We start from the raw sequence: 14,761 nt of genomic DNA, 5'->3' as shown, positions 1-14,761 counted from the left end.
AACTAATGGGTCAGGCAGTGTTTAAAAGAATACAGTTTCCGTGTAATTATTTCGGGGCATAAGCTAAGCTAGCCATGCGGGCGGCAGGGTGCCTGAAGACGCAGCCCAGCCGCTCTTATTTCAACATAAAGTGAACTGAAATGCCCAGTGAAAAGCATCTACAAGTCTATATTCAGAAGACAGCCAAGTCAAGAAGAGTCTGTAATGAGGGGGAGAGAGTGGGAAGGATAATGGAAGGTGGATAGTATGAAAGTAGAAAGGGAACTCTCACGGAGGAGGGAGCCCGCAGGGCACCCAGGCACTGGGGACAACGGAGAAGAGGGCAGATAATGGCAAAGCAGTACGAACGCGGCCAAATGAGGGACCGTGGCTGTGCTGGTCAAGGCATTGCATCACTGTGATCCGAGGGACCGGTACTCAATGTCAGATGTGGTGATACACATTTGGAGCCCCAGCGCTCCTGCGGTGAGGTGTGAGGTGGAGATAAGAGAACTGTTGGAAGCTCTCAGGCTGGCTAGCCGAGAGTGCACAGCTCACCTGCAGAGACCGAGAGACTCCGCTCCAGTGAGGTTAAAGAGAGAACCAACTTCCAAAACTCATCCTCTGATTTTCACAGACATACCATCACGTAAGAACCCCCCAACACACAATTAAAAAAGAATATGCCATAATAAAAACCATTAATACTTGGAAATATTCAAAATTAATAAGAAAAATAAAGTGGCTATGCCCAGTTCACGAAGTCCCCCCAAAAACCCACAAGACCAAGTCCTATGTGTAAAAGCAAAGAGACTTTATTCTTATTCAAGTTTGAACTTGGAACTCTCTGTGATTCCAACACATTGTCATGATCAGAGCCCCTGAGCTCAGTTGGGGTGTTTTTTTTCTTTTGGTTATTGTTGTTTTTGTTTTATTAAAGCAGAGGTTGAGGTGAGGGATTTCTAAGAGTCAGAACCCCTGATTAGCTGACATATGTCTAGGGATATCCTGGTGAAAGGGGATGGGTGTGTTGGGCTGAGGGATATCAGGTGATCCTATCTACAATGGTTGGAACATTAGGAATTTCCTTCGGATGGTCTGTTCCAGTTGGAGCCTGAGTGGTTTCAGTTCGTGGTCCTTCTTGGAACCAGGTATTGCCTTAGGGTAAACTGAGGGCTACATTTTAGTTGGTCTCTATAGAGCCCGTCTTGGCAGGTGTGTACCAAGCTGCCTTTGGTTCTACTAAAGTGTATGCAAAAATAGATTTAAAAAATGGGAAATTGACTGATGAACTACTTCTAGTCAGCGACTGCAAAATTTGAAATGAGCATCAATCTCGTTTAGGGACATTTTTGTATGAACACATCTTACATTTCTGTAAGAGTGATTCCTATAGCCTGAATCCACCAAGGCCTGATTTCCCAGGTAAGGGTGGCGCAGGGTCTTCATGGTAAGGAGAACCCGTGTGAGAAACCGTCACTTATACTGAAGAACACTCGTAGTGAAAATAGATAGTCCGTTTCTATTTGCAGAAATTAATGAAGTCGTCTGAAACTTGGCCTACTTAATAGCATATACTTTTAAATGTATTTAGTTATTCACTATTTTCACAGTTTTAGGAATGAAACCTGCCAAAGATAGCAGAGGTCCGCTTACAAAATGAGACCGAGTCTGCAACGTGAATTTCCAGCCAGGGACGCTGGAAACCCCAAGAGCACACGGGAATCTTCACTGCTGAGCTTTTAATAGAGGCAATTGCATGGGAAGACACTATATAATCATTAAGCCATGTTTACAAGGAAAGAGAGTGTTTTAGTTAATAGATCACTGGGGAGAACAAAGACAAGGAAGCAAGGGTAGAAAATACATGGGAACCTGACAAGCCCGTACTGTTGCCCATCTATTCTCATGCATGAACCTGGGAGAGTGGGGCCTGAAAATGAGGCAGAATAAAGTCTAATGCAATAGCCAACTTTATTCAGCGCGTCAGACAATTTTTTATATTCTGAGGGTCAAGCGAGGTCCTGAGAGCAAAGTTCACTGGAGTTTGCAGTGTGGACAGTCACAAGGGCAAGGTCACATGTGTTTAGGCTTGCAGTCTGGAGGACAAGGTCACCTTAGCCTGTGCTGTCCACAGTCACAGGACAACTCGCACTTGGAAGCACCATTCTGAATATTGATGGGTGGGATGATGGGCAACCTAAAGTAAAACCCACTCCCATTTACAGCTGGGAGGGGCACGAAAGCGCACCCCAAGAACAACCCTTGTTACAGAGGAGCAGAGGTTACCAGACGCTTGTCTTGTTTCCCTGATTTTCCCACAAGCGCTCAGAAATCTCCTCACACAGCTTTGTTCATGGACTGTCTTCTGACACCGTAAATCATAAGAAACAGCTTTTTCTTGTACGGGTCATTTCCTTCTGCGCTTAGTTTGGCAAGGGTCAGGATCTCTTTGATGCAAGCATGCTGCTTTCACAGACAAGACTGTCGGTAACAGAGGCCCAGTGCTTTCACTGTGGTGGACTGAAGCTCTCTACTCCCTAGCTGCATATGTGTATTTTTATATTAAAGAAAATCTAATTTTTTTCCAGTGCTGTATATGCCTGAAACTTACAATTCTCTTTAGTTGTGTCCTTTTCGAAAAAAGATTTGTGTTTATTATTTTTAAATTATGTGTATGTCTGTGTTTGAGTGTGGACATGTGATGTGAGTGGGGGTGCCTATGGAGGCCAGAGGGACAGGACATGCCTGATGGTGAGAGTCGCAGTTTTCTGCTATGGCTGCTGAGCCACTCTCCAGCCCCACGTTCTCCTTTGCGGATGTTTCTGCTGGCGTTTGCTGTTGCTTGTTTTTATACAATGAAGATGTAGTCACTGAGCTAGCCCCCGGGAACTCAAGTCCACTCTTGTATTGCTCCTACTTACACTCTTTTTAAATAAAAGATGTATTTATTTATTTATTATTATGTATACAGTGTTCTGCCTGCCTGTGTGCTTGTGCACCAGATCTTATCACAGTTGGCTGTGAGCCACCGTGTGTGTGTGTGTGTGTGTGTGTGTGTGTGTGTGTGCTGGGAATTGAACTCGGGTCCTCTGGGAGAAGAGTCAGTGCTCTTACCATCTGAGCCATCTCTCCAGTCCCCTACTTACATTCTCACACAAAGTGAGGTTTATGAAGACAAAGAAGGCTTTGCTATGGAGTTTGAAACCACCTGGGAAAAGACCCACAGACTCAGTTCAGATTGTAATTAACCAAATTTCTTTCTTTCTTTCCTCCGTCTATCTGTCCATCTGTCTGTCCGTCCGTCCATCTGTCTTGGTTTTCTGAGACAGGGTTTCTCTGTAGCTTTGGAACCTGTCCTGGAACTCACTCTGTAGACCAGGCTGGTCTTAAACTCACAGAGATCCACCTGCCTCTGCCTCCTGAGTGCTGGGAAGGCTTGTGCTATCACCGCCCAACGGAAAGACTGTGAAACACTTACCCTTAAAATGAGTATCAAGTACCCCCTTAATATATAAATGTCTAATAGTTTTCATGCAGTAATAAAAAGGAAATAATAATTTTATTGCTCTCATAAATTGTGTGGTGATTTGAAAGAAAATGGCCCCCAATGGAAGTGGCACTAGTAGGAAGTGTGGCCTTGTTGGAGGAAGTGTGTCTTTGTAGGGGCAGGCTTTGGGGGTCTCTTGCTCAAGCTTCCCTCGGTGGGAGTCAGTTGACTTCCTACTGCTGATGCACTGGTGTCAGATATTCAAAGATTACTTTAAGATATTGCCAGCACATCCGTGCCTGTCTGAGAAAAAGTGTAAAAGGGAAATGAAAGTAAGATCAGAGCAATACCTGGTGTATTTTAAATATTCACAAAATATTGCTATTTCTATAACTGCTGGTTATTAAATTATCTGGGTATAAATTTTCTCTATGAATCCTTTATTTGTGAACCCCTTTGCTTCTTCCATCTCATGTCCCTTGGTTCACTGTCATTTGCTTCTCTCCTGGACTCTGCAGAAATTCAGATGCCCAGACCTCAGCGGGGCTTCTCCATCAGAATCATTGTATTTCACATTCACGATTGTGCACATGGAGCATTGGTCAGTACCTTCTCCTTCCCATGATTTTTGTGGTATATACTACAAGCGTGTGACACCAAATGCATGTTCTTCTGAGATGTACTCATTTTATGTTTCATCTGCCTTAAAAGGATAGACTCCACGTGGGCTCATAGCATCTTCTCTGCCTTCTCTTTCTTTGAAGATGGGTCCTGTACGAGATCATGTGACCACTTCCCAAAGGTCAGAGGAACATGACTCACCTCTGTTAGAAGCACTTCCAGCTCCCTTTCATCCTTAGGCAAAATCTAGATTTGTGTCCACAAGTAAATATTGCCTGTGTTAGGGTTTCTATTGCCTGATAAAGATCTTGGCCAAGAGCAGCTGGGAGAAGAAAGGGTTTGTTTCACAGTCTGTCACTAAGGGAAGTCTAAGCAGGAGCCTGGAGGTAGGAACTGGAGCAGAGACTGTCCTGGCTTCCTGATTTGTTCTCCTTGCTTTGCTCAGCCTACTTTCTTAACCTTCTAGGACCACCTGTCCAGTCTGGCCCTACCCACCATGGGCTGGGTTGTTTCAGATCAATCACCAATTGAGAAAATTAAATCATAAGGAGCTGTTTCCTCAATTATGCTTCTCTCTTCTCAAATAGCCAGGGTCAAATTGAAAGGAGAACTATCCAGCCCAATGCATCTTAGTATTTATATTACTAATTCATATTACAATAATAATTATGTTATTGGTGGTTTTAATTCATTCAATGTGCGGTATCATTCATCGTTCTATATATTTCAGGAGATGCTGTCCTTCTGGGATGTGGCCATCGAGTTCTCTCCGGAAGAGAGAGAATGTCTGGAGCCTGCTCAGTGGAATCTGTACAGGGATGTGATGTTGGAGAATTACAGCCACCTTGAGTTCCTGGGTGAGCATCTCCTCTATAGTGACTTCTTATTTCACCATCAACATGGAGCTTACTCCATCTGTACAGTATCTATTGGGAGCATCTCAACAGCAGGAATCATATCCTTTGTTTTCTGAAGAATTTGGGAGATTGCTGTATTAAGAATAGTTTTGGGGCTGAAAAGATGAGCCAGTGGTTAAGAGCTCTGGCTGCTCTTCTAGAGGACTGGGATTCAATTCCCAGCATCCAACTGAGAGATCTACAGTCTGTAATTTTAAGATCTGACACACTTAAACATATATATGCAGGCCAAAGACTAATGCACACAAAAAATACAAATAAATAATTAAAAAGAGTCATCTTACTCCTTTTTTAACTATTTATTGTTTATTATATATACAATATTCTGTCTGTGTGTATGTCTGCAGGCCAGAAGAGGGCACCAGACCTCATTACAGATGGTTGTGAGCCACCATGTGGTTGCCGGGAATTGAACTCAGGACCTTTGGGAGAGCAGGCAATGCTCTTAACCACTGAGCCATCTCTCCAGCCCCATTTTTCTTCTTTTTCATTTAACCTTTCTGTGTTAGATATGTTTCCTCCACTTAAGGGAAACTGCTAGAAATTCAATGGCCTGAGACATTGAGTACTCTTGTTAATTAAAATGTTTCACAATTCAGAATTATTTTTTTCCCATTAAATAAAACATAGAATCTGAATGTTGTGGGTTTTTTTTTTTACATATTGTAATGATGAACCTGTTAGAAAACATTTAAGGAACTGAAATTCTGCACACATTTATTACATAATATCTTTCCTTATATGCCATGTACTGTAAGGGACATGTCAATTCCAACCAAAAGAACACTCAATCTTGTTCCCTTTTTACTACAAACAGGTCTTGCTGTCTCTAAGCCACACCTGGTAACATTTCTGGAGCAAAGACCAGAGCCTTCAGATGGGGAGAGACAAGCAGCAGCCACCGTGCACCCAGGTGTGTAGAAATGACAGATTCAGGGGCAGAGCTGAGATCCAAAGATCCAGTAGAAAGACAGGCTTTCCCATGTGCCTTGAAACATGATACTATGAGAATCATTCTTTAGGGTCTTTCTGGTGTGAGTCTACTCTCAACCTCTGCAAATAAATGACTCTCAGTCTGACCAACATTGGCTTCTCCTTCCCTGAGTCTTCCATAGCAATGGAAACTCAACAAAAAGGAAAACCTTGGAAGTCACTGTAAATGGAAGCACAGCTCACTGTTGGGAAAACACAGAGGTTAAGAGACTTAAACCCTCATAAACCTCTGAGACATGTGTTTTCCTCTTGTTGTCCTTGCTGTTTTCAAGACAGGGTTTCTCTGTGCGGCCCTGGCTACGTAGACCGGGATGGCCTTGAACTCACAAAGATCTTTCTGCTCCTGAGTACTGGATTCAAGGTGTGCATCACCACTTCCAGCCCAATTACCAGTTTCTTCAACCACATCTGATTTTAATATTACTCTTTATTATGCAAAAAAAGTTGAGCCCTCTTTTGTTTTAGTTATCTGCTTTAGGCTTTGTTGTTGGATTTTCTTTTTTTCTGACACTATGTTGGAACTCTGAAGTGCTGCCTGTTGTTTTTCGCTCTTACTCTTTGGTTCCTTACTCTCTTGGAGGCCCCGCCACCCAGCTCCCAAATAAATCTCACACAGAGCCTTATTCATCGGTGATGCGCGGAAAGAGCCTTATTCATCGGTGATGCGCGGCATGAACTTGGCTTGTCAAACCAGCTTTTCTTAAATTAACACATCTACCTTTTGCCTTTGGGCTTTCGCTCTTATTCCCTGTCTGGCTGGGTAGCTGGGTGACTGGCCCCTGACATCCTTGTTCTCCCCTGATTTCTTCTCCTATTTATTCTCTCTGCCTGCCAGCCTCTCCTATCCTTTTTCCTGCCTTGCTATTGGCTGTTCGGAGCTTTATTAGACCATCAGGTGTTTTAGACAGGCAAAGAGTCACAGATTCACAGAGCTAAACAAATATGGGAAAAACAAAAGCAACACATCTTTACTGTTAAGCAAATGATCCGGCACATAAACAAAAGAAGCACGATTAATAAAAACTCAGAGACAGAAATTAGGCTTCACCATGAAGGTCTGAAAAGCAAAACAGCTAGCCACTGGCACTTAGATCTATGCCAGTCTGCAATGGCGATCCTGAGCCCAAATATCTCAGAATGAGACTGAGAGCTGTCTCATGTTTTACAGTCCTCTAGTTCTGGGATTAAGGGCATGCAGCACTACTCCCTGGTTTCTACGGCAAAGTAGTGTGGCTACTGGGTTAAAGGTGTGTGTCATTGCTGCCTGATCTGTAAGGCTGGCCAGTGTGGCTGTTTTACTTTTCTGATCTTCCAGCAAGCTTTATTTATTGAAATATAAATGAAATACCACTACAAACAAATATAACACACCTTAAAATAATTTTCCACAGCAAGGCTTGACTTTCTTGGCACGTACAGAGGACAGTATAATGGAAGGTAGAAATTTTATTCTCCCTCTAATATTGTGTCTGCTGATGAATTAGATTTGTATATGGCGTGAATGTATACATCTGTATTTAGCATGAATAGAAAGACAACTGTAGGCACACCAAGTGTATTTCATCTCCTCACTTAACTGTTCTCTCTTAATTACCTTTGTTGTAACAGCTTGCAATAAATTAGTGATTTTCATCAGATTAGGACTTGATAAATGAAAGTAATTCATCTTTGTTAAAAAATTTCACACTTACTGGGCAGAGGTGATGCACTCAGGAGGCAGAGACTGGTGGATCGCTGTGAGTTTGAGGCCAGCATGGTCTAGCGGAAGAGTTTCAGTACTAATGAGTTCCCTTAGTACTGAAACTAATGCAGCCTCAGAGAGGATGCTGGCACCTCTCATGGAGCACAGGCCAGACGACAGCAGAACCCACAGCCTCCAGTAGCCTTGAGAGTGACCGACTCTCTGTTCCACAGAGATGACAAAAGACATGGATTTACTGAAGATTTTATCATTACTTCTTCAGTTAACCTCTTTACTCTTAGAAAGAGACCCCGGGGAAGGAGTCGCTGTCAGGTGTTTTACAAGAATCTGGACCAGACAAAAATACCCACGCCGCCAATACGGTGGTGGCACACATCATTAATCCCAGCATTCAGGAGGCTGAGACGATTATATTGCTGTGAGTTTGAGAGCAACCTAGTCTACAGAGAGAGTTTTAGGACAGGCATCAAATCTACAGAAAAACCCTGTCTCACACACACACACACACACAAAAAATACCTGAACCTGCCCCATTGGAGGACAAGAAGGACAAGGTTGGGTTTGGGTCAGAAATACATTGGTTGTCCCAGCACTCTCTACCACTAGTTTAATTGGGTTGCTAAAGCCACAATTTCATCATACTAGACACAGGGGTAGAGTGGGGGACCAATTTGAATGGAAGACCTTTAGTTCCATTGAGTCAAACAATTTGCTTTGTTACGTCAAACAGGGGATCGTCCACGGTTGCCAGGGAGGCTGCCTGAGAACATTTTCTCAGCAGGATTGAGTTGGGGGAACAGGTGTGTAAAACTCAGGGGAAACTGAGTCACTTTGGGTAATTCACTAACAGATTCCATACTGTTTTCTGCACATTTGAAAAATTGCTCACATTTCTAAACATCTAGGTATGAAACTAACTTCACGCGGGAGTTTCTCTCATGTCGCCTACACTCGCCTTGAGGAAAGTAAAGAGTTTCTTTGTCTTTGAAGAAATATTCTAACTTTTTTCTTTATCATACACTAAGTAATAAGGATATAAAAGTCATGACCTTAGTGGATGCATATTCAAGGATTTAAACTGTCTGTAGCTGGGAGTATTTGTTTAATAATTCCCCAGTAAGCTTTCTAAACTTTGTGGGTTCAAATTTCTTTTCTTCACTTTGCAATTTGATTTTCTTTGGTATTATTTGGAGGTGTGTATAACCTATAATATAAGCATTTGTTATGCGTTCTCTATGTATACTGGTAGACGGAAAAAACATATTGATAAAGTATATAAGGATAATATAAGATTAAAAAATACATACGAGCTCTGCTTTGAATTTCTACTTCATTGGAAAACACAAGTTTCTTGTTTCTGTGCCATGTTCATTCTCTCTATTTAGGACTCAGTAGTTGTTTATAATCTCACATTCACACAATCACATTTAATTTCTCTTTTCCAGGTTTGACTGCTTTATACTTTAAATGGGTGTCTGGCCACAGAACATCCCTGTTCTTTAATGGGTTTATTTCTGTTAGTAAAATGCCCTTACAATGCACTTAGCTATTTAACATTGAACACCATGCCATTATGTCTGTTCCATTTGGTTGTGCCCTGATTTTAGTGGAAGGATACATTATTTCTTCCTCCAATACTTTCTCATTTATGCTCAGTGCCTATATGTTTTGAAATATATACTTTCTCATTGATGCTTCAAAATGTATGAGTATTTCCTTTTAAAAATCTAAGAGTGGGAAATATGAAGAACATTTCCTTACTTTTGTTCATATCTCAACTTTTGCTCAACAGGAAAAACACCCACTGATTATAACATTTACAACAAGGCTACTGTTTGTAACTTAGTGTGTAGTCACCGCCAGAGAATTCACAGGAGGGAGAAGCGGTACAAGTTTGAGGAATGCGGTAAGGGCCTTAGTTCTCATCAAAATCTTTCCATGCACCAGAGACTTCACACTGGAGGAAAACCCTTCACCTGTGAAGAATGTCACAAGGCCTTCTGTACTCGCTCATCACTTTTTATACATCAGAAAAATCATACTGATGAAAAAACCTACAAGTGTGGAGACTGTGGCAGATCATTTTACTATCCTTCAATGCTGAAACAGCATCAAAGAACTCATTCTGGGGAGAAACCCTACAAGTGTGAAGAGTACGGCAAACCCTTTACCTCATTTTCATACCTTAGAGAACATCAAGTAACTCACTCCAAAGACAGCCCCAACAAGTATGACAAGTGTGGCAAATCATTGTCCTCTAAGGGAGCACTGAAGAGACATCAAATGGTTCATTCTAGAGAGATACCCTACAAGTGTGATGAATTGGAGAGCATTTAACTATTCTGTAGGGCTGCAGAAACAGCAACAAGTTCCTTCTAGAAAGAGATCATACAAATGTGAAGCATGTCGGGAACCCTTTCCTTATCGCTCATCCCTTCTGAGACTCAGGACAGTTCACACTGGAGAGAAACCCTGCAAGTGTGAAGAGTGTGGCAGAGGTTTTTACTCCTCTTCATCCCTTCAGAGACTTAAAAGAATTGTCCTTAAAAGACAGTTCCTCCAGTTCCCACATACTCTCACTGCCTTGGCTCACATGCACACAATCTGTGTGAAATCTGTGGCAGCTGTTATCTTTATCCCTTGGACGTCATCAAGAAAGTCCATTATGAAGGCATTCCCTATAAGTGTGTAGAATGTGGCAAACAGCATTCCCATCATAAAGATCGTCTGTTGCATTAATGAACTCACACTAGAGAGAAACCACACAAGTGTGAGGGATGTCGCAAAGCCTTTCTTTATTGTGCATCCCTTCGTGACCACAGGAAAGTTCATGCTGCAGAGAAACCCTAGCAGTGTGAAGAGCGGCACATGTTTTTGCTGCTCTTTAGACCTTAGTGACATAAAAAGCAAGTGAAAATTCACTCTGAAGACAATGCATGGAAGTGTGTGGAATGTGGGAAATAGTGTGTTAATCTTTATGTTCATACGGGAGAGAATCCTACAAATGTCTTTAAAAGTTTACCTCCTCCAGTCCCAGTCCCGCTGGCCTTGGTGAGCTTCCATTAGATCAGTCACACCGTTTCAGTGTGACCCCTCGCAGTCCTGACTTCTTGCTCATCTTCTCCCTCCTTCTGCTCTTCATCTGGACCTTGGGAGCTCAGTCCAGTGTTCTAGTGTGGGTCTCTGTCTCTATCTCCATCCATCTCTGGATGAAGGTTCTATGGTGATATTCAAAATATTCATGTGATCAAACCAGACTCTCTGAATGTGGCTGACAAGGGGGACAGACTGAGAAGCCAATGATAATGGCAGTGGGATTTGATCCTACTGCATGAACCGGCTTTTTGCGATCCTAGTCTGTTTGGATGCTCACCTTCCTAGACCTGCATGGAGGGGGGAGGGCCTTGGGCTTCCCACAAGGCAGGATACCCTGCCTTCTTTTAGGATTGGAGGTGAGTAGGAGGGAAATAGGAGGGAAGGAGGTGGAAATTTTGAATGGTATTATTTATAAAGCAATAAAAAGAAGAAAATGCCAAGAGGAAATTGTCAGAGTTCTCACTGGAAATAAATACCTCTTCAACCCTTGAAACATGTCACATGATTCATTCTGACTATAAACTCCACGAGTGGGAGAAGTGCCGTGAAATCTTTGTCAACAATTCATATCTTATCCAACCTAAATGAATCCATTAATTATTTGCAATGACAACACAAATGCCTAACTTACAAGAGCACGGATGCTAAGAATGTCATCAGAGAACAGCAGAGACTTCTCTTTGCTACAACCCCCAACAGTTTGTTCAAGCAATGTGTTTAAAGCTTGCCTTTATTAGTAAGTCTCCATCTTCTGTAACCATAAATGCTCCATGAAACCTTTCCCATGTCCTAGCTTTGTCCATTGGTCACCCGGAATCTGAGATCTGGGCTGTGGCATAGTTACTGTTGTTTTTCCCAGTGGAGTCATCTGAGCTCCTGTAACATCCCCTTGGTGTGTAAGAAGCTCCACCTCTCTGAGCTAGCAGGTGTCCACCCAGCGCCTGGCTCTGGAATCCTTATTGGTAAATAAAGGACAGAGACAGAGCTAAGACAGCATGAAGGCTCTTCCAGTCTAAAACCTCAGACGCAAGGCAGCAGCGGTGGCTGCAGAGGTGCAGTCGTCAGCTGAGGCAGCTTTAGTATCAGGTGCAGCTGCTGCTGTGCCTCAGACAAAAGCAGCAGTGCCCACAGAGCAATGATTCAGGAAAGGTGTGGAGCAGCCAATCGTTTTCTGGCTGGATACAAAGCCCATTCCATAAACGGTAACTGGTGTGACGTTAATTTGTGATAAACTTGTGCCTGGCTAGGTGATAAGCCCTAGAAAGAATTTAGTGCCATTATTCTAATGAGTGGACAGTAACTAAATGAACCCAAGTTCCCAACTTTATACCCACAGTCAGGCACCTCTTTACAACCATCTGGAAATACTGTGATAGATGTATACACAGGTGCTAATTGGTCAACACATGGGGAATATTAACTTTTGGAGGACCCTAATCTGAAAGTGACATCTGTGTCACACATTGTGAGGAAGGTCTTTTGAACACATCTAAAGCCAAAAGTCAGGGCGAAGAGGGAGAAAGAATGTCAGAGGCAGGTACAGTAGATGCCTGGGGTAACAGTAGAAACACTGAAACGTTTCTAGAACAGTAAAACATTGCTAGAAATGTCAGTACCATTTTATGCACGAACATATTGTGGCCATGACTATCTGGAGAGCATTTACACAAGATGAACCTTGCCATCCTGCAAGCATAGCTGCCTAAGTGTCTCACTATCTGATTGGAGGAGCTATTGGTAATGGATGACTCCTAAGGGAGACAGTCAAGGTGGGAGGCTTCCAGGGTCCACTCGGCTGTCCTACACCACTACACATGGAGGGAGCACTCAGTGGAAAGAAGAAATAGCAACCCCCAAGTCATGAGAGGAAACTGATTTTAATAGAAGTGATAAGTGGAGGAATGTGGAGATTTGAAGATGCACGCAATATCGATGTATTAAATTCTCCCAAAATACATATCATTTTAAAGTCTGTTTGTTTTGGACATGTCCAAACTTGACCTGTTTTAGCAGTGATTAGAGCACACGAATCTGGCTGTCATAGAGTATATATAGGGTCAGCATCCTCCTGGGAAGGCACCATGAGGAATCAAGAGAGAGGACTCCCAGAAGAGCCCAGATGCTGAGGACTAAGGAGCCCTGTGTCGGTGTAACCTCATGGAAAAGATGGATGGCTTTGCAGAGCTGCGAAGTGGCCAGATTCACCTTGTATCTTCCACATGGCTCCAGCATGCGTACAACAGGGGAACTGTGAACAGTGTTCTCTCTACCTCCTTCCCCTCCCTCCTCCATCCACAGTGATCACAGCTGCTTTAGTTCCTGCTCATGCGTACAACAGGGGAACTGTGAACAGTGTTCTCTCCACCTCCTTCCCCTCCCTCCTCCATCCACAGTGATCACAGCTGCTTTAGTTCCTGCTCATCCATCATTGTTAAACTTAGGAAAGCAGCGCAGCAGTGAGCTGAACTTGGGGAGTGGAAAGTTACAACTCATCATATACTTTCTACTGTTGATTTTTGTTAAAAGTAGTTTATTGTTAATGTAAATGTATTGTAAATTTCCTGAGCACTTTAGAGAGAACACAGAGGAATGTGCCTCTGCCTTCAATTTCCATCACAGTTAATACCAAAGGCTGCTGTGTGGAAAGGTTCTGCTTTCAAAACGAAATTGTCTAAAGATAGGATTAGCAGTAAACCTAGAACAAAGGTTGGGTTTGCTACGTGTATGTGAGTCAGGGTTTTCTTCCTGCTTGGAGTCTCTGCAGACCTAGGTATCAATTTTCTCAGAACACAGAGGGAGATTTCCTTATGGATGGAAATAGCCTTAATGGATATACATTTGTTCTACAAGAGAATGGTATTTTCAGAGCTACCATCTGTGAGGAAAGTTTCTCAAGGGATGAGTTCATGTGTGAAGTAGAGCAGAGACACACTCAGGAGTAGATAGTGTAGCGCAGACTAACAAGCTCGGGAGTGAATACAGCAAAGGCTCACATTGTCCGGAGTAGACAGTATAGAGAATTCAGACACACTCAGGAGTAAATAGTATAGCAGAGACTCAGAATCTCAGTGGGAATTTCTTATTTGTCTATCTTTAATTTAAAACCCTATTATTTTGGAAGTAAAAGAATTCACATGTGAAAGTTAACAAGACCTGAAAATTGCAGTGTTATAGAATATTTTAACTAGGCAAAGGTGTGTTACATTTGTTTCTGCTGCCTTTGTTTACAATTTTAAGATGTGCTGCATTTGTTCTACCTTGTCTGTCTAAGGCACCTGATTGGTCTAATTAAAAGTTGAATGGCCAATAGCTAGGCAGGAAAGGAATGGATGGACTGGCAAGCAGGGAGAGTAAATAGGAGGAATAATCTAGGCTAAAGAAGAGGGGGAAAAAACAAGGGGAAAAAAGAGGGGCAAGCAAGGGTCAGAAGCCAGGAAGTGTGTAGATAGCCAGGGAGACAGCACGGAATTAATATATACAGAAAAATAGAGAGGTAAAGAGCCCCCGCGGCAAAATATATATGAGCAGAAACAGGTTAAGTTATAACAGCTAACAAGAAACGAGCCTAAGGGAAGGCTGAGCATCCATCAATACTAAGTCCTGCCATGATTTGGGAGCTGGTTGGTGGCCCAAGAGAAAGTCTCTTGTACAACAGAAATCCTGAACTCTGTACAGTTAGAACGGACATTCAGAACAGAACCGGTTGTTCACATTGGATTTGACACTGTCTGCACTGAATATATTTTATGCCCTTGTACCCCATGAAAAGTAAAATCCCACAGCAGAGGTGGAACCTGGAAATCAGTTGCCAGTGCCCACGGTTACAACCCACGTTCATTTGCTTTCAGTCCTTCCTCATCCCCTGTATAACCTGTATTCCTTACACACCATAATCACATACGTATGTCTTTGTGCTCTCTCTCTCTCTCTCTCTCTCTCTCTCTCTCTCTCTCTCTCTCTCTC

At 42.7% G+C, this 14,761-nt stretch overlaps 1 protein-coding gene across 1 annotated transcript; it reads left to right on the top strand.

The window, feature by feature from the left end:
• Window positions 1–4,823: 4,823 nt before the first annotated feature.
• On the top strand, window positions 4,824–10,394 carry LOC101999527 (zinc finger protein 58-like). Its single transcript, XM_026783713.1, has 4 exons — window positions 4,824–4,947; window positions 5,825–5,920; window positions 9,495–10,034; window positions 10,117–10,394. The coding sequence occupies exons 1-4, from the start codon at window positions 4,824–4,826 to the stop codon at window positions 10,392–10,394; spliced, it is 1,038 nt and encodes a 345-aa protein (XP_026639514.1).
• The last annotated feature ends 4,367 nt before the right edge of the window (window positions 10,395–14,761 follow it).

The sequence above is a fragment of the Microtus ochrogaster genome, chromosome 19 (genome assembly GCF_000317375.1).
Source record: "Microtus ochrogaster isolate Prairie Vole_2 chromosome 19, MicOch1.0, whole genome shotgun sequence".
NCBI lineage: Eukaryota > Metazoa > Chordata > Mammalia > Rodentia > Cricetidae > Microtus > Microtus ochrogaster.
The sequence above is the reverse complement of the archived record's forward strand: the minus strand, read 5'-3'. Positions and strand labels throughout refer to the sequence as shown.

Coding starts and splice junctions, on each gene's coding strand:
- LOC101999527 (XM_026783713.1), top strand. CDS start 4,824: ATGCTGTCCTTCTGGGATGTGGCCATCGAGTTCTCTCCGGAAGAGAGA. Junction 4,948..5,824: donor CAGCCACCTTGAGTTCCTGG/GTGAGCATCTCC, acceptor TACTACAAACAG/GTCTTGCTGTCTCTAAGCCA. Junction 10,035..10,116: donor GTGTGATGAATTGGAGAGCA/TTTAACTATTCT, acceptor CATGTCGGGAAC/CCTTTCCTTATCGCTCATCC.